The 27440-nt window shown below is 38.7% G+C and overlaps 1 protein-coding gene across 15 annotated transcripts in view; it reads right to left on the reverse strand.

Moving 5' to 3' along the window:
• Window positions 1–27440, reverse strand: part of ablim2 (actin binding LIM protein family, member 2) — a 209424-nt gene that overhangs the window by 148053 nt on the left and 33931 nt on the right. For all 15 annotated transcript variants that reach the window (XR_007934938.1, XR_007934939.1, XR_007934936.1 and 12 more), the window contains exon 3: window positions 15366–15549. Coding sequence is in view for 1 of the 15 variants with exons in the window: in XM_028801896.2 (XP_028657729.1) it covers window positions 15366–15549 (184 nt within the window). In the remaining 14 variants the exon portion in view is untranslated. The remainder of the gene's footprint in view (window positions 1–15365; window positions 15550–27440) is intronic.

The following is a 27440-nucleotide window of genomic DNA, read 5'->3' on the forward strand; positions in this document are numbered from 1 at the left end:
AAAAAATGCTTAACTGGAGAGCAATGCAAATCAACATAACATAAAGACAGCAGGGTATACAGTAATAAAGAAGTACGTCTATTCAGCTAAGAGTCATGGGTATAGCAGCCCCATGACCAGACTTGGACAAGTGCTGTTGTATCAGAAGACATGCTCATGCTATCAATCAAACTCACTGGGCCTAAGCCAAGATTAACCTCACATGCATGACTTTAGGACAGGGGTGGGCAGATTCAGTCCTGGAGGGCCGCAGTGGCTGCAGGTTTTTGTTCCAACCTAGTTGCTTAATAAGAAGCACTCATTGCTCAAGTAACACTTCTGCTTCACTTTAGTTGTTTCGCTCATTAAGATTTTGAACCCTTATTGCTTAGTTTAGTCTTAAACAGCTGTTTTCTTAGTTTTTAATGGCTCCTTATTAGCAATAACATGCAAATGACAAAAGAAACCAGTAGTTCTCCATTTAGCTTGTTACCATTTACACCTGTGTGTATTTCTCATGCACTATTTGGTTTAATTAAATACTTGGAAGGAAAATGAAGAGAAAAAAGTGAAGCACTGAGAATAACTCGTCTGTTTTAGACTTCAAATCATTTGGATGATATCCTTAGAAAGGAAAACAAATCTAGGATATGAGAATGGCCTGACATAGCAGAGTTAAAGCGCTAGCAAGCCATGAAATTAAATAATTGACAAGGATTGGTTTTTAATTAAGCAACTGGGTTGGAGAAAAAACCTGCAACCACTGCGGCCCTCCAGGACTGAATCTGCCCACCCCTGCTTTAGGATATAGGGGGAAAAATGAGTTTACCCATGAAAACATGGGAGAATGCGAAAACTTCATACTGTCAACAGGCTGGGCCTAGGTTTGAATCTTCAGAATAATTAAAGCATAATGTAAAGCAGAAAAAAATATCAGTCAACTATTGAATGACAAAAAATAAATCTTTAAACAAGATGTCAAGAAAACAGGCCACCCTGGCCCACCAGCAAAAGCTTGTCTTAAGAACAGAATCAGGTTAGAAATAGTCTGGAAGAATTCAGATAATTACTCGTAAATTAATAATACTGTCATTTAAAGACATGACTGCTAAGATGGATGCTTTGCAAATAAAATAACTAGCTGAACATGAGGACAAGGAGTTCAGTTAAAACCACAAAAGCATTTCCTTTTGTATGTTCTGCAGTACAAAATGAACTTTTGAACCAGGATGTTTTATTGTTCAAGTTTTATGCTTTGAAGTAATAGCTGATTATTTAAACATTGATATACTTGTTAAAATAATAGCAAGCCTAAAATAATTTGATAAATATAAGTGTAAATTGAGATAGGAACAAGAACATGTTATGAAAATAAATTGGTATCTTTGTGATATGCTGTATGAGTTAAAGAAAAGTATTACATCAGCCCAGGAATAGAATAGCATTTTAGAGAACAAAGTAACTAAGGAAGTGGGAGGTTCTGTACATTTCTGATAGAAAATAGTAAATCAAAACCCAATAAAATATGAAAAGAGGTATATCATTTTGAAGACAGAAAGGAAGAGATGATTCTGTGTCATTGCTGAACTATTGTAATACTGTTTTCTTTACTTATACAATACATGTATAGACCCAAAGGTGTACAAAGCATAAAGAGGTTCAAACTTGTTAAGGCCCCAACACCAGGTGCTAGGACCGGAGATCTTGAATTGATGGATGAACCTTCATATTTCTCATCCTTTAGCATGAGAAAGAGAGACGGATGACCTGGGAATCCCCCCTGACCTAGCTCTATCCAACCTTCAATTGTAAGTTATCAATTGTTACTAAACCAAGGCTCAGTGCTATACAGACTAGTATGCTTTTGTATATCTTAAAAACAAACTGAGTACATTTCTACAAGAATTTAATAAAGACACAGTTGCATTTGCATATTTCTGTCACCTGGGAGGATCAGAGCACACAAAAGAATTCATTTACTTTAGGAGAGGCAGAGGTCTATCGGATTAGGCGCTGTATTTATGTGAGGATGTACAGAAACCAAGTAAAACATTACAACTTAAGAATATTATTATAAGTGATTTCATATATTTCCAAGAAAAACAGCATAATAGAAAGACTTTCAAAGTTTGCAGAAAAGATCAGTGATAAATATAGAAGAGTGATCAAAATTTAACTTGTTGAACATCTCTCAGAGAAACAGAACTTGCTACAAAACATGTTTTTATTGCATGGACATTAGATATTTTATTTACTGAAATATACTACAATTTTAAATCTTATCTCCATTTATCTAACATTCAGACTTCTATCATTTAAATGCTAATAAAACAACTTGATCAAGGAACTGAAATGAATGAATGAAATCTGCTCCCTAAAGAATACAATCATCCTCAGTGTTCACTTGACATGGACTCATTTCATTCCAATAAAAAACTTTATATATATCAAAACCTCCAACTTACAACATACCCAGGGCTACACCTGACTTGCAATGTAACCATGTGCAAGACTTTCTGGGCCACAAGTTGTGCCTTTGCCCTGAACTCAGGCCCTAGTGGACGTCAATTTCTACAAACAATCCCTGAATGAAATAAATGGGCTCTACAATGAATGGATGGCTGTCAGGCACATTTGATGTTTCATTCCTCATCCACTTATTTAGAGTTGTTCTTGATAGAACACACCAGGTTTTCGATAACCAGTCTAAAATACCTGCCTTGCTGTTATATTGCTAGAGATTACAACCTATTTTTTTCTAAATGGGAAATCCTATACCAGCCCCTAGTTTACAACAGCGCAGGGGTAAAATGTATTATTTAAATTCAGAAAAAATATGGTTTACTAAATGGGAGTCAAAACCATCCATTGAACAAACTATATCATGGAGCTCTTTGCTTTTCACTTCCAGAGTAATGAATCTAGAGATTTTCTTCTATGCTAATTTCAGTGATTTTGAGGAATTTGGGAAATGATTATTTGGAGTAAGAGAAATACCTAACATCAAAGGTAAATAAGCACAAAATCTGACTTGTGTTTTCTCACCAAAACTTAATTAGTAAGGACAAAGATGAACTCAATTTGCTATCTGCTCATTGTGGGAACGTTTATATGTTGTGTGTGAGACTTACCCAGACACCACCAGTCCGAAACCACATCTTTATAAAATCACACGTTTATTTAAGCTCAAATAAACAGCAGGACACAGTCCCAAACAGCACACACAGTATTCAGCAAATAAATCACCACAATTAGACTTCTCTATCATAGTCCTTGACCGCCTGTCTCCTCCTGGGAGCTTCGTCCTGCTCCTACTCCCGACTCTAGCTCCCAGACTGTAGGAAGGCGGCGCCTTTTATTCCCGCCCGGATGTGCTCCAGGTGGCTGGTGACGACCTCCCGGCAGCACTTCCTGGTGTGGCGGAAGTGCTGCCCTTTGCACCAGAAGCACTCCGGGCGTCCCTGGCAGATTCATCCGCTATCTTGCCTGGTGTGGCGGAAGTAACAGTTCTCCGGGTCCTACGAGGCTTAAGTCACGGGTCCCAACGAATTGGAAAGTCTTTCATCCTCTCCCGTGGTCCTTTCCTAGTCCAGGGCGGTTGCCCCTTCATGACCCAGAAGACATAAAGGTCACCTTCCGGTCCCTTTAGGTGTCCTGGCCGGGTCAGAACCCCAGCCGCCTGTGACACTGCCCCACCGCCAGCGAAGACTCGTCGGTCGAAGCGTCCAGTCCCGTGAGGGTAGATAAACTGGTGTCCAGGGTCCGGTCCTATAAAAATGAAAATTGATACAGGGGCAGAGCCATTGCCCTGATGCCACTGTCTGGCATTTTCCGCTCTAGGAAAGGGCCAACGCTCCCCCCTTTTTCCGGCACCCGCTCCAGTTTCTTCCTTTCCCCATCATCGGGTTACTTATTGGACGTGCCCTTATTTTTGTCGTCCTTGCTGACCTCCAGGTTTCCCTCTGCCCCTGCAGAGGGCAGCTTGTCACACTACGTGAGCTCACGGGCTCACGTCTCATTTTGTAGGAAGAATTGGAGGAGGAAGGCCGGTTCTTCCTTTTCCTCTGAGACATCCTGCCGACTATGCCAACTGTGACAGATTAGGTCGCTCTCGCTCCCTTGAACCCTCAGACCAGACATCAGACATCAGGTAAAAGTCCAATAATTTAATTTATTTGAACAAATACGTGCACAAAGCACCCTCCTCTCCACAATACTCATATAATACACAATACTAATCACTACAATAATCCTCCACACTCCCAGACGCGTTGTCACCCTTCCACCCAGCTCAGCTCCACGTCTGGAATCTCCCACAATCCTTTTATAGTCCATGACCCGGAAGTGCTTCTAAGCCCTCAGTCCATGTGATTTCCCATCACTTCCAGGTCAAACAAAAACTCTCTTTTCTTCATCAGCCCGGAAGTATATCATTTCTTCCGTTCCCGTGACTTGGAAATACTTCCGGGCTATACGGAAATTATAAATCCCTGGGCCTCCCTGCAGCGACTCCTGGCGGTCCCCATGGTATCCAGCAGGGCTCTGCATTATAACTCCACTGTCCATGATTCCCTGCTGGCATTCGGGGAACCTCTATGCTGCAAGGAGGGCTCCATCTGGCGGCCTGGGGGTATTGGCCGAGATGAATGGCCGGCCATATCTCACATGTGTCATTCAGTATGTTCTGGTTTTCTGGCCGACAATACAGATAGGTTCACCTGCCAAAAATGCTTAGTTAACTTGGAGTTGATTGGGAAAATGTGTGCTTTAGAGGACAGCATTAGGAACCCGATAGTGGACTAACTCCATTTGTTTAGGCAATTCTGCCATTTCTGATTTGGCTTCAGTCTCTCCAGGCCTCACCATAGTAGGTGTGTAGCCAAAATCAGCAGCTCTAATTCAGCCACAGGAAGGAGTTGGTAACAGTGAAATGGAGATCTAAGAAGTCAAAGTTTAATCCCATGGCACCCAGGTCACCAGTTCAGGCTCAGAACACATACTTATTGCTCAGCAGCACATCTGTTAATGCTGAGAACAATACAGTGCTAATAACTGGTAACTCCATAGTGCGGAATATTAGAATTCCAAACTATATTAATCCAGCAGTTAAAGTTAAATGCCTCCCAGGGTAAAGGTATCTGACATAGAGGTTAAATTGGACTTTATGGCCAACAATGAAGTGTCTACCTTATTCTAGCACATTGGCACTAGCAATATTTATTTACAGCAATCTGAGGTATTAAGGAGAAATTTCATATCTTTAGACACCAAAGCTAGAAGAAAATGTCAAAATTTAATTGTGTCTAGCCCAGTACTGGGCATAGTGGTGGCTCTGAGGCTAGGAATCTGAACTGGCAATTGGAAGGTTGCCAGTTCGAATCCCGTAAATGCCAAAAGGGACTCTGCTCTGCTGTGCCCTTGAGCAAGGCCCTTAACCTGCAATTACACCGTTCTGGGTATGATGTGCATTCAGCCCTGCATGTAGGCCCTCCAACCTGCAGGGAAAAACTTGAAAGTTGGTGGCAGAATTGGCATTCCTGCCACCATAAAAAAACTCACATTGGTCCACTCCATCTGAACTAGTGGGGTGCTTAGGTGTCACCCATTGCATGGCTACACTCGGGTCCTAATCCTGAGTTGGTTTGTCGTGTGATGGGTGTGGTAATGTGCTGTATCAGTGTGTGCTCCTAACCTAGCCCAGTACCAAGATTACATAGAGGGGGATTGTGACGATGCGGGTTTGTGCATGCTCCCTTCTTCTGTTCGAAAGCCCTTAACCCAACACCGTCAGTAATGTTACCAATGAGCTAAGCAGTGAGGCAACAACATAGCAAGGGGATGGTGCAAAAGTGTCAAGTGCTTTTATTTAAAACACAATCAATCAATCCAAAACAAGAACAGTGTTCAAATTAAATAAAGTGCCTTCCAAAAAGAGTCATTAAATAAATAAATAATCCATTAAAACAAACGTGAAACGGTGGAGGTTAAAATCCATTAGAAAAATCTCTTCTTAAAAACAACAAGGTTAAAATAATGCAGGAAGCATTCCTTTTTTAAAAAACAACAACAACAAGCCCGGTGTCTCCTCTCCTCTGGCGGCTCCCCTGCTTCACCCTTCTAGGCCCTGCAACAGGAGAGTCGCCCTCTCAGCAGCTGGCCTTCTCTCCACTGTCCAACTGTTCGGTTCGCCTTACCGATCCCTGGCTACGGTGGGCCCCGCCAAACAGTGACTTGGGATTCCCCAACGACCAGGGCTCTCACGCTGGAGAAATCCACGTCCCAAGCGTGTAACCACACAGGAACAGTAGCACTGCTTTGACGCTGGGTGCCGCCAGTCTGCAAAACCTACCGGAGAACTTGCGTACGACAGGGTATGAGGTACCGTAGAAAAGTGCGTGGCTTTATGCCAAGTGTAGGTTTTATACATCGTGATTTGAATGTGGAAACGTTCTTACGCAACATTTCTGTGCGTACGCACTGTTTATACATGAGGCCCCAGGACTGTGACTGTGTCTGGCTTTGGTTTTGAGTTTCACCTTTACAATTTTAATCTCCTCCGTTGTCAACTAGTTATAGTTTATCAGTTAGTTAATGGACAGATATTGCTTGTTTCCATTTATGTTAATTAAATAATATTAATAGTAATATTAATAATAAATATTGAATTAATTAATTAATTACATTTATATTACTTTTCTCGCTACTCAAAGTACTTAGACAGAGGGGAACCACTTCATCCAACACCAATGATTAACATCCACCTGGATGCTGCAATGGCAGCAATTACTGCACCAGTATGTTCACCACTCATTAGCTAATAGGTTGTATAGGAGTTACAGAGATAGCCAATTAGAGACAGGGGAGGATTAGGGGCCCAAAATAGTCTGGGTTGTGATGGGCAATTAGTATAATGTATACTTGTATTTTACCCAAGAATTGTTCACAGAGCACTATACAAAAATAAGTTGTAATTATAATTGTATGCCAAACTGCCTATAATTTTACACTAAGGTGGAATTTATTTTAAAAAAAGGCAAAATCCAACAAAAAGCAACTGTCCATCACAGGGCATACTCGCACATGAGCACATGGTAAATTTAGTGTTGCATACCAACTTACTGACATGTTTTGGAATGTGGACGGAAACTGGAGTCACTCCCACCTGTTCAATAAAATTAAGTAGAAGGAAACTCACCAAAGATAATGTAAACCAAGCTACCAGGTTATGTTGTAAAGATTTGTGGCATTTTTACTTCCACATCTTACTCAATAGTTGCTGTAGGAGAAATTTGTACTAATTGTACAATCTCTCTTCTAATCATAGACGTTATTCTGGAAAAAGAGGCCTAAACATCTTAGACAGCAAAATCATCTGTTTACAATTTTCAACCATTTCTTCTTAGTGGTGCTAAAGTGACCCAAGACGAGAACCATGATAATAAACTGTCATGCACATCCATTTTGTCTCCCTATTATCCATTAAACAAATGAATTTGAGCTGCCGCTCTACCCAACAATACATCTGTATTGTACTGAATAACAAAAGTGTTAATTATTTAACCTAGTACAGATTATAGCCAACAGAAGACACCAAGATGGATCGATTAAATATTTAGAGCTCATAATTAAAAAAAAAACCTCTGATTTTTTCAGTATAGGTTACATCAATGATGTTTACTTTAAAAATGTGGTCTTCTGCCACTAGTATACTATGGTGCCCATTATATGCTTTCAAAGTGTGGGTCAAAAGATAGTCAACAGGTCTGGTATACCGTACATTGCATCCAAATTATGGGCATGATGGAAAGTGTCTTGCCACAAAGGGCAGAAAAATTAAGCAAAAAGAAGGTGTTGCAATTATGGAGTAAGCCAAAGAATCACCAGAAAACAAGGATAAGACCTAGAAACTAGAAAGACATTTGAAGCCAGTACACAATGCAAAAAACAAAGTTCAAATGTGAAAAATGTGTAATATGAAAAAGAATCCTGTCTTGTCTGCAGTATTACATGAAAAGGGAATTGGGAGAAGTTGCAAAGCCAAGTTAACATTTCAAACGGTCAAAACTAAGAAAGCTTGAAATAAATAAATAAACTCAGGATGTGAATCAAAGATAAAAGTCTGGATTCAATGCAGGATTTCAAAACCAAAAAGGGAGCCAAATCAAGCAGAAGTTAAAAAAATAAAAGAACAGAAGAAGAATTTGTAACCTCAAAGACATTAATAAGAATGATCACTAAAGTTTTTTTTCCTTTAGGAGGAATCTGAAATCTATTGTCCTGCCTGTCAACAAAACTGGCAGCACCCATAAGAAAACAATACGGCACCATGGGAGAATATAATTAATTTGCAATATCATTAAAAATATTTTTAAATAAAAAAAAGATTTAACACTAGAATCACTGAAGCCTACGAAAAAGGCCACCTTAAATTCCTTTACACCTCGTCACCAGCGTCTTTGTTTTGCAAATGTGTCGATCAACTCAAGCAGCAAGCAGCCTGCTATCCCATTCCTCCACCAAAGCTCTCCCATCTCAAATCTGTTTATCTGGGTGTGAGGTGTATGGAGTTGTATAGGGTAAATAATATATTGTTATTTGGAATACATGCATTTCATGTGTGTTCTGTGTCTACAATGATCTGGGTAAATGTAGGGTGACAGGAAATGCAAGGCAAGAAATGATGAACACATAACTAAAACAGAAACTTTTTACATGTTATAGAAATAAAATTGTATAATGTATGCAGACTTTAGTCCAAATATTAAACATACACGTGTTTTTATTCAAGAAATATAAACAAAGAAAAAAAATCATTCAATTTGTCAGCGTTTGAATTGACTTCAGCAGCATCTGTGAAGGATGAGTGAGCAGGCTGCCTGCTGCAGTTGGTGATTGACACATTTGCAAAACAATGATGCTGATGAAGAGGTGCAAAGGAATTTAAGGTGGCCTGGCATTATGACTTTTTTCATAGTGTTAACCAATGGATTTGTTGGTCTTCAAAAGCCAAATCATGACAAATCCCAAGCCGAACTAGAATTTTCTCTCCCTGCTTAAAATAAATTTGTGAAGAGTTTGATTATTCTTTTGTTAATCCAAAAGCGTGGACATTGGATAATGTGCGCCACTATCTTTTATAGGGTGTTCATGATGACATTACATGAAGTCAAGCCATGTGCTTAGAAACAGACATAGCAACCATAAACAATATGGCGACTGCCATGAGAAAATTGTCCACAAATGGAAGAAACCGCAAAAAACAATAAACAAAGTAACATCACAATAATGGCATTAATATAACAGTAAATTATAATAAGAATGGACAGCAACATAATAAATAACAATAACAAAATAAACATTACAAAAAACACTTCCAAAAGAAAGTTCATAACAGTCTGAATGAAAAAAAAGTATTAGGACATGAGGCTTCAGTTCTCAAAAGACAGCACAAGGAATTCAAGTGTTAAACTCCATACAGGCAAAAGAAGACGACAGTCTGGACCACATATGTAGCTTGATACTGTCCAAAATAACATCTGGGAACTCCACCCTTTAATTATAAAAACTGTTTACTCCTTAAATTGAGTTTACTACTAATATCGTACACTTTTATTTAGCCCCAACCTTGTAAGTACAAGTACAGGAAAAATATTTGTAACTTCAAGCCTGGTATGTCAACTAATGGTCCATCCATTTTCCATTATCAAACCCACTCAATCCAATTCAAGGTTGCAGGGGATCTGCATCGTCTTCAAGCATAGGATCCAACCTCTTTTATAAGTTTAGCTAATGGTACATAATTGTAATAATTTAACAAACTTTACCGTTGTGTCTATAATTAATTACATATAATGTATGTCTTCATTTCACAGGATTCTTTCATTGAAGTAAACACTTCACTAATGAAAGCATTCACTGAAGTCCTGCAAGATTATCCTGGGAGTCAAACATTACAGCTGAAGTCCAGTAACAGCTGAGCAACTAAATTTTTCATATTTATTAAAAATATAAAGGTAACATTATCTTAAACCTGCACAAAATCATTCTGAAAATCTCTATCTTTAATCATCAGACAGCCAAGTTTTCAATTTGAGAAGGCGAAAGCTGACTAAGAGGGGGTCTTCACTTAACTGCCTCCCCGACTGATCTATCCCAGTCTGAGTAGGATGGTAACAGGGACGGAATTGGAACAAATGTGTTGGTTAACTAGAGGTCAAATACTGTAAATTACATAGGGATGGGAAAGTGAATGATAAAAGAACTCTGGGCCCTACAAACTGTACTTCAAAAAAGGGGTGCAGGGGTTACACATGGTGCCACCACTAGCATAGCTTTGGGGTAACATTTGCATTCATTTGAAATTGTTTGCTATTTGATGCATATATTTTGTGAGATTGCTTGTAAAATCTGTAAATTGTGTAATTTGCATTGTTTATGAGGGGGTATAATACTTTTCAAAGTTTATACATTTGACTTCCTTTGTGTAAGCACGGTTGATGTACTAGCAAATAATGTTTCATCAGTTGACTTGCGCAACTAGTGCAAGAGAGAAGGCATAGACTGTGCCCATGTTGTAGTGTTAACTATTGCGACGGAAGACACAAAGATAGCATACATTGAGGAAGCACTGCAAGGTAGTAAAGTTTTAGGATGTGTCCAGGTAAGGAGCAAAATGTACAGTCCTCAACAGAATAGTTTAATGGAGCTTTCTGAATGACAATATGAGATTGCTCCAACAGCTGTTCCACCTGAAGTATTAATTACATGATGGTGGGGAGAATGCTTGGAAACTGGTGACTATATTAGAGAGGGTGGTAGCTACTTACTGGTGAAGGGATAGAGGATGCACAAGTTCTGTGCATGTGTGACATGTCCAGTCAAAGTAACCCTGAGTGCTTGTGTGTGAGTATATTTTCTCTGATGTCAGCCCCTTGCCTACAGATGAAAAAAGTTTGAATGTCTGGGCAAGCAAAGCAAGGCTTTGGTGTTAGAGGGTGACTGCTCTGATATAGAGAAGCGGAGAAGGTTGATTAAAAGTCTTAAAGGGCAAGCTTTGGAAGTCATTCAGGCAGTGAGAGTGGCCAGTCCTGTGGCTTTCCCTGGAAAGGATATAGAAGCAATAAAAAACACCAGGGGAAGATCTACACCGTGTATTTAGGATGCTACGCCAGCAACAGGAGGAGCAGATGTCTGTAATTGTCTGTATTCTTTCGAAGGTTAGAGAAGAGAGTTTTTTTACAAATGATACTATTAGAGTTGGCCACATTAAGACACTTACAAACTGGGAGGAGTGGTTCTAGAGGATGATTTACAGCAGCTATGGCTATCCGTTTAATCATCTGGCAATAGCATTCAAGAGAAGTGTTTGTGAGTGGCAAGTGGGGCGACCACCTCAGGCCCTGCGCCTAAGCGGGCACTGCTTTTGAGGTCCATGTGTCCCATTCTAGCAGATTTATCAAGTTATATTCTCCAGTATATATATATTTGAGATGCTTCTAAGAGGAACCCTTTTAAAATCCCTCTTCAAGTTCAAATTCCACACACGTACGTCTTTGAAAACATTCCGTAGTCCACCTTCATCGCCCGAAAAGGGTCACCAGTATAATCCATTCCTAAAATAGGTATAGCCCATTAGTCGCTGGGTTGGCTTCTCCTATCTATAGAAAAAGACACTGCATCCAGATTAGACTACGAAGATGTCATCAACGACTTTTCCAATCGGAAGGAAAAAAAAGTGGATTTTTGTCTCTGAACCTGGAAACCGGTAAGAGATTTCATGATGAGCATGGAGCAATCTCCACCGTCACACCCCTCTCCAAATTCTGGGTTTTTAATTTAAAAGTCTTCATCCCTTTTTGTAGGGCCTCTGTAGGCTGTGAAATCTGCCTCTAGAGTTTGTTTTGAGGCTCAAGCTCTTTAGCAGGGCAGATGTCTTGGAGTTTTGGGGAACCTGCTGAGTATAAAAACTGTGTTTCCTACTGTTGCCTGGGAATTATTTCAAAACATTTCCATAAATGTTACTTTTCACTAATCTGAGCAAGAATTACTGAAAAACATAAACTCACAGGGAATTTCAGGCATTCGAAATAAAAGGGGTCATTTGATGGGATGAAAGGAATCTGCATTATAACTATGGATTCTCCTTTATCACATCCCATTAAGGTTGTCTCCACTCATTCTATTTCCATGCAACTCCAGACAGCCAATCAGCTTTAAAGTTAGTCTCTGGTACAATAAAGAAGGGATTTAATGCTGGACAACAGAAACTCGACAATATCAGATTTACCAAGCTCTCCCTGCTGAGCATCAAGACAGCATAAGCGTCTTATATCCAAGTTCTTGTCCAATTTAAATGAAATTATGTAAAGTCATTTTAAGTAATGTTGGAACAAACATACACAGAAGCCAATTCAATTTTGATATATATAAAAACATTTTGCATTTAGACTAAATGTGATTGGCGATCCCAATTCATTATGAGATGTGACTTAGCCATGTAGTTATGATGACCTGAGTTTGTTAGCACAGTACAGCTTTCAAATATGAAAGAGTAAAAGTGCTGGCAGATTGTGATGGCAGTGGTGTTAATTACAATAAATAAATTCACAGATGATATGGCCCCATCCAAAGTGGTTTGAGGCCATGACAGAAACAGTGAGATAAAGGCTTGATTTAAAAAAAAAAAGCTCAACATAGTGGACTTTAACCAAAGCTGAACTCCCAGAATGAAAAACGGGAAATGTGCTAACCTATCCCAATCTGAAGCATTCTTTTTCTCTGTCGACAGGTCACATTGCAGCACTGCACTGCCACCAAGCTACCTCAGCTGCCACTTAGGAAGGACACTAGCTGAAATTAGATGCCAAAAACCTAACTTATGGTGAGAAAAACACACCTATGTGTGAAGGACAGCTAAACAGAAATTTTGTTTCAAAGATATTCAGATAAAGTGGATTTGACTATAATAAAAACGTTTTAATAAAACAATGACAGAGATGACCATGGGAAGATTGCAGAAAAGCTGACCATAATAATTGCCAGTTCTCATATGTCTAAAGTTATAAGCAATGTAATACTATATTTTTAAGAGGTCAAAGACATTAATGGTACACCTCTAAATTCTCTCTTATTACATTATACTCTACCTGTATTGGATATAGAGGATTCAGAAAATTGATAGCTGGATGGCTTTTTAATTCTATTTTGTTATTTAATTTAATTCTAGCATGTTGCATTAGACATTAGCAAGATATCTGGCTGTAATGTTATTAAGGCAGTGGCCAGTGGTATAGTACTGTAAACATGGAGAGAATGTGCAAACTCCATACAAACAGTAGCTATGTCTGCACTAAAACACAAGAATCTGCACTACACACATTTACACATAATCATCACATTTACTTTACAATGGTGTAACCATTCCACAGTCCTGAAAGTTAACAGGAAATACTAAATAGCATAAAATAATAAGTAGAAAAATAGATAATAAATAAAACAACACAAAACACATTCAACAGGCTGTGAAAGGGTAGGGTGTTTAGGGTAGTACTACATGTTACAGGGAAAGTCTGATTGGTAGAGAATTTTATGCATCATTTATGCATATCTACCTAACTAAATTATGAAGCCCTCAGTTTTCTTCAGCACTACATTTTAATGTTATTTGCTATAGAAATATCTGTGAACTACAGAGTACCATCTACTGAGACTGTAATCAGCTTGGCATGTAATTTGCTCCCCAACTACCCCAACTCTTACAGCAAAACCTTAACACATAATTACAAATGTGACTTGCCGACATCTCTTACATACATTGATCTATGGGTTTTTACAGAAATGCTACTAATGTGTGCTCTATATGTAACATTTAACTGCAAGCAAAATATCTGAAGATAGAATTTATATTGCTACTTTGCTTCAAATGATCCTGCATCTTTACAGGTCCTGATTATATTTTGTTTAAAGACATTTAATCTTTGAGTTTCATCATGCTTGTGCTTTTGTTTTCTTTCACACTAACAATTATGTTAGTGATGCAGACTTTAAATGTTTCAGTTGGTGAGCCATATACAGAGTGTTCAACCAGTATGTTGCTTTGTATTTAGCAAGAGAGCGGTTACATCTTGCCTGAAGAAGGGGCCTGAGTTGCCTCGAAAGCTTGCATATTGTAATCTTTTTAGTTAGCCAATAAAAGTGGTCATTTTGCTTGGCTTTTCTCTGCAAGAGAGAGGGAGATGGAAAAAGAAAGAGAAGAGACAGCTAGAAAACCAAGGTCAAGTAATGAAAGACAGCTATTATCATCTTGATTTATTTTCACTTGATTACTTTCAAGTAGCATGCATGCACATGGCTCCCATTTTTAACAAAACTTTCCATTTATAGCTGATAGATTGATGGCACATTAACTACCCACACTCCTCGACTATGGTGGCCCCAAGTGCTACAAGCAGAAAATGAAAACAGCACATGCAAAATGCAAGCGGTAGCAGCATTAAGAGGTTCTAAATGCACAAAATTAGACTGGTGGCAGCATTAAATTGTGGCACACAAAATGAGAGATTGTCAGCATTAAAGGTAACATGAGTGAAATCAGAAATATGGCAGCATTAAAGGTGGCGCGCACAATACTGGAGTGCTGGCAATGTTGACATGTGAAATGTGGCCAAATCAGTACAGACTATAAGGTATGAACTCAAAACAAAAGAAGGATAGACGTTGGTGATAAAACTGTGAGTCATTCCTGAGTAGAAGTCTGCTGACAGTAGTGGCATACAGAGATAAAAAATTAATCTTACCCTTTTTTCATATTAATTGGATGGATATGTAATCAATAATTGTGTTATATACTGTAAGTATGTTTCAGAATTTATTTTCATTGCTCTTACTTTGTTGGCTGATTGATACAAACCAAAATTGATTAGACTGGATTTGTGTGTTCATCAGATCTACCATACAATAAGTGTATTTTAATCTCAGAAGTATCTTCTGTTAAGAAGAACGTGCAGTCTGACAAGATGAATAAAGGAGTGTTAATGTTACCTCGCCTCGGAATTAGCATGTCACCTCTTAATGCTGCAGTCCCTCTGACTTTATACACCCAAACTCTTAGTGCTGTCATGCATCCAATTTTGTGCATGTCACCTCTTAATGCTGCCACTGGATTTTGCTTGAGTCACCTCACTTTTATTTTCTGCCCCTTGCACTTCTGGACCACTGTACTAACCAATGTATTGGTACATCTCCAAAACAGTGTGACCATAAATGGAAAGAAGAAAAGCAAAGCATAGAGTCTATGCTCTACAAATATATTTTTGCAATTAGTAAGTATATTAGTAAGTATATACATTTAAAATCTGGAACATTAGTTTGTTAGCTTTTATTCTTACCGGCAAACAGCGCAAACAAAGCATCGTGGATGATAAGTCTTCCCCAGAGCTGAAACAACCTCCCCTTCAATAAATTCTTCACAGCTGAAACATCGTGTTCCGTAAAGTCTTTGATAGTCCAATGTACAAATATATTCTCCTTGTCGAACAAAAAAGCCTCCCTGGCCCAAGTCACATCCACAAACTGAAAAGAGAAATACCAATGAAAATTAGCATTAGTATGTACTTTTAAAATCTGAGATAACGGTAAGGGAAAGAAAATGGAAAACATTTCCTGGAACCTCTGAGCCAAAGATTGCCTGCAAAAACCTGAAGCCAACTGTAATTGCTGGCCATGAAATGCTGAAGAGTTAACTTCCTCCACAGTTGCATTGAGGGTGCCATAGGCTTTCACTACAGGACATTGGTTAAAGCATCATTAGGTCTTAAATAGAGCTATAGGCAATTATATCAAACAACCATGGTTTCTTGTGTCCATTTAAAACATCTACTATCAAAATTGTGTGTCCTATAACACATAAAACATGATTTAAGATCTCCATCTTGGAACAAGATGCATTGGTTACTGCTGCTACCTTTCAACTCCTGGAGACAAGGCTCTCCCTTTGTTAGTTTGTTTTTTATCTAGGTAATCCAGTTTCAATTTCACATTCAGAAGCCACTCATGCAGGATTGACATTTGACTGTAAATTATTCCAGTGTGTGTGAGAGTATACTCTCAGATGGGTTTTGGATTTTAAACCCATTTGTATGAGATAAGCATAGCCCTCCAGGACCCTAGCAGATTCAGTATATGCAATGATGGACATATGAATGTTCTGGGATGAAGACCAGAGAGTTTTGCCATTAGATTTATTTTATAGGAAAGGGTATGGATGTAGGTAAAATTCAAACTATTATAGTTTTTGTCATTGCTGGTAGTTTTCCAGTGACAGTGGACAGTTTAGCAGTAAGCAATGAAGTAATGTGGGCAAATGATCAAGAAGCACTCAGGTAAGGTCAGGATCCTGGTTGGCAACCCCCTCAGGCACACACGCGGTCCAGTCCCACTATCCAGAAATGAACATCTACCTGCAGCAGCCAGGTAATTATGTAGGCGTCCTCTTGAACAGGTCAAGCTGGATTACCCTCAGGGAATCACACCACATGGCCGTAATGCCGTAACTGACACTCCCTCACAATGCAGGTGATGTACCTCATTTGGACCTCCGTGAGCAACCGGTCATTCGATACAAAGTCAAACCAACGGTACCCAAGGATTCTCAGAAGAGACACAGTACCAAAGAAGTCCAGTCTTCCTCTCAGGTCACTGGATAACGTCCATGTCTCGCAACCGTATATCAAGACAGGAAGCACCAGGATTGTAAGCCTTGGACCTTCATCCTTTTACATAGATACCGAGAGCGCCACGCACCCCTTTCCAGTGACCTCATGACTCCCCATTGTCTCCCATTCCTTCTACTGACTTCATAGGAAGAGTCATTCGGGGAAATGAATGTCGCTGCCAAGGTAAGTAAACCTATTGACAAGGTTGAAACTCTCTCCGCAGACAGACACACTGCTGATGGCTGTGCCTAAGAAGTTATTAAAGGCCTGGATCTTGGTTTTTATCCAGGATACACACAAGCCCAGATATTCAGGCTCCTCGCTCAGTCTCCTGAGAGCCCCGATCAGAGCCTCCATTGACTCCGCGAAGATCACAGCATCATCAGCAAAGTCAAGATCAGTGAATCTTTCTTTACCAACAGATGTCCCACAGCCGCTGGACCCCATGATCTTGCCCTTTACCCAGTCCATGTAAGCCCTGAACAGAACCCCAGAATCAACTGGGAAAATGCAGAGGTTCTGCCTCCACTCTGCACAGCACTCACAGTACCAGTGTACAGGCCAGCCATGATATCCAGCAACTTTGAGGGGATCCCGCAAAGTCTCAGGATGTCATTTTATGAAAATCGACAAAGGCTGCAAAGAAACTCTGCCGATATTCATGTTTGCTCTCCATGAGAACCCTCAGTGCCAGGATGCGGTTGATGGTAGATTTCTTAGGTGTAAAACCAGAGTCCTCTGGTCTCTGGTAGGTGAGGATGACCCTAGCAAGGAACTTACTCGGCAGAGAGAGCAATATTCCCCCTGTAGTTGCTGCAATCCAGGCGATCACTCTTCTCTTTCCAGATAGGGACAACAAGTCATGTTTTCCAGTCAGTTGGGATGATGCCAGTCTCTCAAATGGAAGCAAAGATTGCATGCAACGCCAGACGGACAGCCTTACCACCAGACTGGAGAAGTTCACCCCGGATAACACAGATCCCTGCAGCCTTCCCTACCCTCAGCTGGTTCACCACTTCTGATTGGGTGGTTCACAGCTAATTGGAGGATCAGCCTCATGAAAGTGCAACAATAATATGTGTCACACAATGTGCTCCCATGCTACAATAAAATCTCAGTAAGGCAAGTTTAGTTCATGGATAAGCAAAATTTCGGGAACAAAAGCAATATACTGTATGTCTGAAAAGAACTAACACAGGAGTAAAGAGCCACCAATTAATTAGTTTACTGAACTCTTATCCATAAAGACACAAAATATTAAACAATATGGTACTAGTCCATCATACAGAACATCCACACTCACAACCACATATAATAAACCAATTTAGAGTCTCCAATTAACCTAACTTGCAAATAATTTGGATGAAGGGTGAAAACTGAAATAGAAAAGAACAAATAAAATCTGTGTAACCCAATGTCCTAGATGGCCATAAATAATCGGTAACCACTGAAGAGTCAGATTTTACTACCACTCACACCTCCAAGCCCATAAAAGGAGCCTCACCGTTTATGTTATATACCCTTTTATCTGTTCAAAGGTATCCTATTTCATGTTTGTTGTGCTTATAAGGGAGTTAAAGACAGCAGATAACTCTATTCCATTTACTTGTGATAAGTAATGCTCTGATAATTATTTGTACTAAGCATCTTGTCATTATTTGTTGATGGTCCTTCTAAGTCCTTCTCTTCATGTGTTGTGCTCTCTCTATGCCCTATTGCCCCAAAACACCCATCTGCCTGACCCCTTAGTACAAGATGAATAGGACCATTTATGGGCACTTAGGGATACGGAGGTCACAGCTAGTACAAGCATTACATTTCACAGAGAATCCAAAGTGAAAGCAGATGGACTTTTGATGAATAACAATGCTCCCTGTAATCGGAGGTGATGTAATCTTTTAAAAGCGTGCTCTGTAAAAGACAACACCCTATCATCTTTAAAACAAATTACAATTCACACAGGGCTCTGTAAAAATGTCAAAGTTTACTATATGGCATTACTTTCACACAATAATAAAGGAATGTTTATCAGGAAATGTTAGACATATTTTCCAGAGTAGCCTGCTTATAAATGTGTTCTGCACACAATACAATGTCATGTAACAAGAAGTGCTGCCAGAAAGCTCAAAGATACTACACATGTTATCACGGGACAAGCTGCTATCATTTCCTGTACAAACAGAAGAGAACAAATCACTTTTTAAGTTTTAATTACTGACCACATTGTGGTTTTGAAAACTTTGCTAGACTGACATGAATGCAATTTGTCTTTGTGTTTTATTTGGCAAGCTTGGTACTATTTTAATAACAAAGCACACAGCACTAAGAAAATAAAATGTACATTCCAGGCCTAGTCATTTCCTATTCTTTCTGTTCAAAAAGAAAATGAAAAATGTACCCATGGACCCATCTATCCATCTACCCATCCATCCGAAAAAGCATTTTCTGAACCCAATTGTTTAATGACAGTTTAAAAGACAGCCAAAGATAAGATAAATCCTGTAGCAAATGTCATAGGGCAGGTAGAACTTGCCACTAAAGTAAGAGGGGAAACTATTTTAAATATACTGGCTGCACAAAGACATCTTGCCTGAAGAAGGGTCCTGAGTTGCCATGAAAACTTGCATATTGTAATCTTTTTAGTTAGCCAATAAAAGGTGTCATTTTGCTTGACTTCTCGCTGTATTCATAATGGCTAACACAACACAACACCCCAGTACTTGAAGAAATTCAACTGAAGAAATGTATTAATTAAAGAATCAAAATGGAAAAAAGCATTACTTTAAAGCAAAAAATCGAAATGCAAAACCAATATTAATTTAAAAAAGAACATTTTTTCTAAAAGGTGGAGGCATATAAAGAGGACATTCAACAAAAAATAGAAGAATATAGAAGGTATAAATAAAAACTCTGACACTCCAAAAATCCTAAATTCAAACAGTAATACAGCAGCCAGTCAAAATCCAAGACGGGGAATAACTAAATGGTTGAAGTTTTTCAAAAACCTAAACCAAATACACTGAACTGTAAGTTAATGGCTCTCCTACGAATGAGGGGTAGATACAGGATTTTGTAGCTCTCAGGTGCTGTGTTCTAAGTTACCTAAGTTGGTGAATTATCCCAAAACTTACGTGCATTATTAACAGACACAGAAAAACACAATACTAATAGGAGACATTAAACACAGAACATTGCAAATAAAGTAGAAATAACAAAATAAAAAGAGAACCAACAGGTAAGGCCCACAATTGAACATACCATGGTGTACCTGCTAGTGTCGTACGCTATGCTGTGTGAACAGTAGGGGGCGAGACTTGGTCCCCAAACCCTACACATACAAGACCCAACACAACTCTGGGTTCAAATAAAGGATTTTTAATCCACCCAGCTCAATTATAATAATTAACACAGCCAATATACAGACTTTAAGTGCTCGCTCTCTCATTCCTTCTCTCCTCCAGTGAGTGTCACCCACTGCCTCTCGAACTGGAAGCTGGAAATAGGAGTACTTCCAGTGGCATGCTGTGGCTTGTTGGAAGCACTTCTGGGTCATATGTAAATTAGGGAGGTCAACCTCCCCCCCAGCAGCACCCTCTATTGTCACCCAAAGATCCCTACAGGGCTACATTTCTGGACTCCAATTCCCATGTAGCCCTGTAGGTGTCCAAACTAGGACTGCTTGTGAGGAACACTCCCAACCTATTAAATTGGGGGATGAACTGGTCCCAGCTTCAATCTCTCATAAGTCCATTCTTTTTTCCAGCACCCCAGCAAGAACAAGAATTATAACACGTCCCACTTGTGTACTGTTTGCAATCTGGCCAACCTTTCATTAGGACTTCCCAGCCAGGCAAGATATCCTCCTTCATCCAGGTTGGGATGCCTGTCCATCCTACTGGACACTTACAGCTGGTACTGAAAAAGTACAGAAAAACCCGATTTGGAAAATGGTACTATACCAGCATTATGCTAATTTCAGTACTGGAAGTAAATGGTTGCATAAGGCACCTCGCACCCAGTCATACTTCACAGTGATAGGAACTCTAAAGAGGATCCCATTGCAGCCCTTAAATAAATTATACACATCTGGTCAAAAGTTTTACAACACCTCAGTTTTCCCAGTTTTAATTCAAATTTTATCAGTTGAAATGCAATGAAAGACCTAAAATGGTGAAAGGGCAAGCAGTAAACCATCAGAGGTTTATATTTAAAGTTTAGGTTAGCAAAAACTGGAAAAAGAGGAAATTTCAGAATATTACAAATGGACCTTCTTCAGGGAACAACTAATAGGTTACAATCTACAGACGTTCTGCAGCAAGTAAAGTAAATTAAGCCTTGCAAGTTGAAGCAAACAATTTGCACAGGTGTCCCAACTTCTGTTGATTACTTTAAAACCCTCACCTTACACAAAATTTAATTCACGTGGATACAATGTAATGGTAGGCACACAGCAAATTCAAGCGTTGGTTTTTGGATCATTCTGGAATTTTTTTTCCAAGTATTTTTGATATGTGGTTGATGGAACCTGCAGATATAGAGGGCAGACTGTATTATGACTAAAACTGTTATTTGTTAAAACGTCTTCTAGTTTTTAAATATGATATATTAAAAATATGCAAAATTCATGCATTTTCTTGGGGGGGGGGGCACAAGAAAAAAGTAACAAAAATTTTAAAATGTTTCACATATTCTTGTACTTATTTAATGTGTATTCAATGTTTTATGTAATTTAATTTCTTGCATGGAAAGGAAAAAAACACTCAATAGGAGTGTTAATGTTAGTCAGTATTCTAATCAGCAAGAGGAGCGGTTACAATTTCACTGGATATTTAAATTTGGGGGTCTTCATCATATTACATGGATTGCTTTCAGTCAGGATATTTATAGTCTACCAGCTGGTTCACATTCCATGAACAACAAACCTCATGTAGTACTGTGGTAATGAAGTGCAGCATTTTACATTTTTATTTATTGGAACAATTCACTCTTCTACCCACCACCTGCAGTGTCTCATGATGTTAACCAAACTTCGCATTGGTCTTAGGAAAGCTCTAAAAAACATTTTTACAATATTACCAAGGTAATAAATAAAGGTTATTTCAAAAACAGTTCTTTAAAAAAATAATGCAGCTAGAGGGACATAAATAATTGACTAAAAACAGCCAAATACACACATACTAGCTGTGTTACCCAGCTTCGCCTGAGAAATATTGTAAGGCATTGGGCCTCAGTTATAGTGTCATCAGTTAATCGGTGTATCTATGTAACTATGTAAGTAAGTGCTTTTCTGTATACAATATTTGTATTTTTTTTTTTTTTTACCGGGGACCAATATTATTGGGAAGCAGTGTGTTGTAGTAGTTAAGACTGGACCTAAGACTCCAAAGTCAGAGGTCATGGGTTCAAATTGTGCTAATGACATTATGAGACCATAAGCAAGTCACTTCACCTGCCTGTGCCCCAACTGAGAAAATAAAGGCTGTAACCAATTGTATCTTAAATGCTGTAGGTCGCCTGGGACAAAGGCATCAGTCAAATAATAAGAAATAATAACAGTAGCCAATGGAGCTGCTTACTTTAGTACATGCTACACATAATTGTCCATAAGTAAAACATTCCTGCATTAGATCAATTCCTGCTTTCTTCTGCTTTTCTAAGTGACTTGGATTTTGTTGATGGTCAATGCAAAACACAATTTTACAGGAAAGTGTATTCCTTTGAATTGAAACAGGTGACCAGTAGGAATAATGTAAAATTTGAGTATATAATTAAATAGATGTTTAGGATTTTCATTTGTTTACATTGTTCACTCAAGTACAGTATTTCTTTTTGATGTTTTCATCAGTTGAATGTTGTCCCCCTTTAAAGTCCACAGATGTGAATGTATATGAAAAGCAGTGCTTGAAGTGGATATACATAAGTGCCAGTACCCTGTGTTACCCTGATGTGTTAACATGAACAGCGGGGAGTGCAGAGCGGTAGTTTCGAAAATCACAGCTCAGTTTCCATGGCTTTCCAATTAGAAATTTAAGTGCCACAATCCAAGACCACAAAAAACAGTGCTTGCTAAACATTTAGCTTTGTATGCTTCTTCAGCTTCACCATACTCTCTTTTTCCATTTCACAACATGATCTGGTCATGTCCATCTTCGGTCTTCCATCCATCCTATTGGTTAATGTGTAGTGCTGTTCGTGTGGCCCTAAAGTCACTTCTACATAAAGCCTCCTGTGAGAGCAGCGTAAAGCATGAACATTAGCACAAAATTTATAAATACTGATAAATAAATGTGTCGACAAATAAAAAAACATGTCTCTTTTTTCTGTAACACCAACTAATTTCAATCAAATCACTCAAAGTGTTTTAGAGATTATGGGATACTTAGTTGCGGTTTTTACCCCAAAATATTGTCTTAGTGGACACCTACTGCCCTAGATGTACCATAATGCCAAATTTCAGCTTTTTAATAAATGGGAACTGGTGCTTTTATTGAGGAGTGAGTGACCGAGTGACTACGCGAATGAGTCAGTCAACATTGTATTATATACACAGTAGTTTTTAAATTTATTAATACGCTAAAAAATATTTTTAGTATTCATGCAAAAACTACCACTGGGTCAAATGATTTACCTGCCCAATAAAATATCTGTCTGTTGTGTTGCTACTGTAATGATGAACTTTCAAAACTAACCCATTTATGACATACTGGACAATGCCATGCATCTTTTCATTTTTGAAACTTGTTCCATGTTTTGGGCTATGAGGACATGGAGGCTATCCTGGCAGCACTGAATGTAATGTACAAACCAGTCTAGGATAGGGTGCTTGTCAGTCCACTAGAAGCCACAATCACATATAAACACACTTGGCCAATAGGCTTATCAGGCATATTATACCTTTTGGATGTGATAGGACCTGGAGAAAAAGTCTAAAAAACATGAGGAGAAGGCATAAATGCCACATAGACAGTATTTTAAACCAGTGTCAGAAAGCTTTGAATCAGCAGTGCAAAGATAATGCTGTATATTATAACCATCCATCCATCCATCCTCTTCTGCTTATCCGAGGTCGGGTCGCAGGAGCAGCAGCTTGAGCAGAGATGCCCAGACTTCCCTCTCCCCAGCCACTTCTTCTAGCTCTTCCGGGAGAATCCCAAGGCCAGCCGGGAGACATAGTCCCTCCAGTGTGTCCTGGGTCTTCCCCGGGGCCTCCTCCCGGTTAGACATGCCCGGAACACCTCACTAGGGAGGCGTCCAGGAGGCATCCTGATCAGATGCACGAGCCACCTCATCTGACTCCTCTCGATGCGGAGGAGCAGCGGCTCTACTCTGAGCCCCTCCCGGATGACTGAGCTTCTCACCCTATCTTTAAGGGAGAGCCCAGACACCCTGCGGAGGAAACTCATTTCAGCCGCTTGTATTCGCGATCTCGTTCTTTTGGTCACTTCTATATTATAACCAATAACAATAAATTACACAAAAACATAATTAAAGATCAAAGATAATGCTGTGTACCATCTGTTAACTATCTGCATGTTCTGGTCACTTTTTACTTTTTCTTAATTTATTTCACTATACAGTACAGTATTATAAATAACAAGAAAGGCACTGTGTTAGAGTAACCAGTTGATTCCCAGTATCAAGATGTAAAAGTAAAATGATTTACTGTAAGCAGCTGTATTCTTGCACAGGATTGAGGTTGGACAAAAAAATGGCATAACTGCTTTCTTTCATTTCACACTGTATGGGACACCAAAAAATTAATTAAAATTTACAATATTCTCGGTTATCTTTTGGCTCTTGTCCAGATGCACTCTTCATTTTAGGATGAAAGGCCCAAAGGATTTTGTCTAAACTACTGACTCTCAGTAATTTTCACTTCATAAATCTGGACACTTACAGTATATGCAATTTTACCCTGCTTTTCTTCATAAAAGGTGATGCATCCCTGTGCATTAAAGGGGGTTTTGTCTTGGTTTCAGACAGACTAGCAGGCCTTATCGCTAGAGTTTCATTTGGAACTGTATGTTTGAAAAGATTACTTCCAAGTTAACAAGTGAGGCATCTGTGGAATAATATCCCACTGTGAATGAGTTGGTGAATAAAAGTGTTGTACTTCTGGTTTTGTGAACAATGCATTGCAACCAAGAAAGCCCTCTATGTATATCCCAGGGGTTGCTGCAAACACTGCAGATCATATGACAGAAGTCCTAACAAAGTGATGCAGTGTTTATCACAACAGACAGGTGGAGATATGTTTTCATGAGCATGTTATGGGGTACTTTAAATATATTAAAATACTATATAATAGTCAATAACATTCTTTAATACAATTACGTCACACTAATAAAATAATATAAAAACATTTCAAATGTAACATTTGTTATTCTTTCACTACTAATAAAACTGACAGCATGCTATATTTTCATGCACCATCCTAAACAAACCCCTTGTCTCATAAGCATTCACCCACTTTCTTTAGACACCCAGCCTTTGAGCTATGAAGAATTTGTCTTTTTATCTTCAACAACAGACTGGTTCCTAAGGAAGCTAAAATATTTTCTGAAAGTGGCTTATGCTACTGCCTCATACATCTAGGACAGTGTAGTTTGTACTGTCTGTTCCCCTTTCTGTCTGTACTCCAATGTCCTCTCACATCCCATGTATTAGGAGTGAGTGAAGGTGTGCTCTGCAATGGACGTTCACACCATCCAGGGTTGCTTCACTGGTTGTTGCTAATGCAGCTGGGATGGGCTCCAACCTTAAACTGGATAAGCAGACACGGGCAATGGATGGATGAATGGACACCTCAAGCATATACTCAATGATTTTAAAGTGTTAAAGAAAACTAGCACAAGTCTTTATAAGGCAGTATTTTAGATGGTAGCTGCTCAGGAATAATAACACCTGAATAACAGACTAAGAGGATTATGTAAAATTAATTTATTCATTTCCCTTTGCAGTATACTCCAGCTGTCTGACATTTAAGTATGAATGTGATGCATAAATGCCTGCAATTAACTTAAGTGATTAGTAATGATAAATCAATGTGTAAGGATTCTAAAACTACTAATGTCTGATACTATAAACAAGAAATGTAAACTAGAAACCTGTGCTTAATATGTTTTGCTTTGAACAGACATGGCTGATTCCTTTTCAGTCATACATATATCTCAACAATTGAGCACACAAGTTACTGGGATCTCAGTGAGGGCCTTCAAATGAAACCATTGGTGCCAGATGGAAGCAAAAGCTCACATCCAGGCTGGAGATGATGGAATTTATTTACAAAAAATAAACAATAAGCTGTTGAGTTTGAGTTGGAAAAAGCCAAAGGTCTCAGAAAGTAATACAAACACAATCTAATACATAAGATAGCAGACTCTTGTCTGTTGCTAAAGAGGGATACCCCACAGTGATGCTGAAGTTGGGCGCAAAGTGACTTTAGATTGTAATCTCTGTATTTTGTTTGGTAATTTCCTTTGATACATTGTATGCTATTGGGATTAATCTGTTCCTTGTGTGTTTTATGTTGAATATGCAAGCTGTATTGTTCATATTAATCCTTATGTGGAGAGACATTAGTATAGCATTCTGTTTGATATAGTCTATGTATAATTTATGTACAAGTGCTTAGTTTAAATATGAATTTATATTATAGACTTCCATTCTTTTTTATACTGACTATAGGCCTAAAAAATTAGATTTTTGTCTGTAGTAACACTGGCACTCACACTTAATTACTTCTTCGTTGGAAAGCAATCATTTGGCATTTCTAAATGCTAACTTCCGAATTTTTGTGATGAGCCTCACTGGATCCCAGTTCCAATGCATACCCCAAACACACATTTTCACTCGTTAGCACCCTCATTCATGGTATACTCTGTGAGATAAAGTGTATCATAATTTATAACATTAATTAATAATTACCAATTACAGAATAGTAATGTCTTCTATCAAAGGTACAAATTGAAATTTAATATATAGTAAAATAGGAGCCTGAGTCAGAGTCAGACTTGAACTTACAAAATCGTTCTGGGGTTAAGTTTATTCAATAACTCCACACCCCTCAACAGTAATTTAATAGAGGAAAATTAAAGCCATGAAAAGAGTTAAGCAAACTCAGTATAGTATAAATATAATAAAAAAAAACTGGCTAGGTGTACAACAGCCTCATCTTCCGCTGGTGGAAGGCATGTGTATACTGTATAGACTGCATATATATAACTGATGGGCTTTGTCGGGTGTAAGGTAACAGTTATTTGGGACGATGCATATATATTCTGTTACAGGTCTGTGATTAGAAAAGATTATAATATATGTGATGACATTATATGAGTAATTACTGAAACTGAAGATTAGACAATGCTGTTGTTGGGTTTTGGCTCCAGCAGACCCCCGTGACCCTGTAGTTAGGATATAGAGGGTTGGATAATGGATGGATGGATGGATGTTGTTGGGTTTCTTTTCCTTAAATTCAAATTCTTCCTGATATACCTTTTGTTTAGTCTGTCATTCGCTTGGCCTCAATGCATGACACAAACAAGCACCAATTACTTGTTAAAAGCTTTACCATGCTTTACTATTCAGTACAAAGAGATGAGTGAACTCATCAGAATTTATCCACTAAATTTTAAATCGCATCTAGTGATTCTGTTGATCTTATCAACAAAAATATGTTTTTTTTAGCAATCAGATAATAAAATAAAAAATTAATAGAGCACAGAACATAACATTATCAGACCTCTTTAT

The sequence above is a fragment of the Erpetoichthys calabaricus genome, chromosome 5, assembly GCF_900747795.2.
Source record: "Erpetoichthys calabaricus chromosome 5, fErpCal1.3, whole genome shotgun sequence".
Lineage (NCBI taxonomy): Eukaryota > Metazoa > Chordata > Cladistia > Polypteriformes > Polypteridae > Erpetoichthys > Erpetoichthys calabaricus.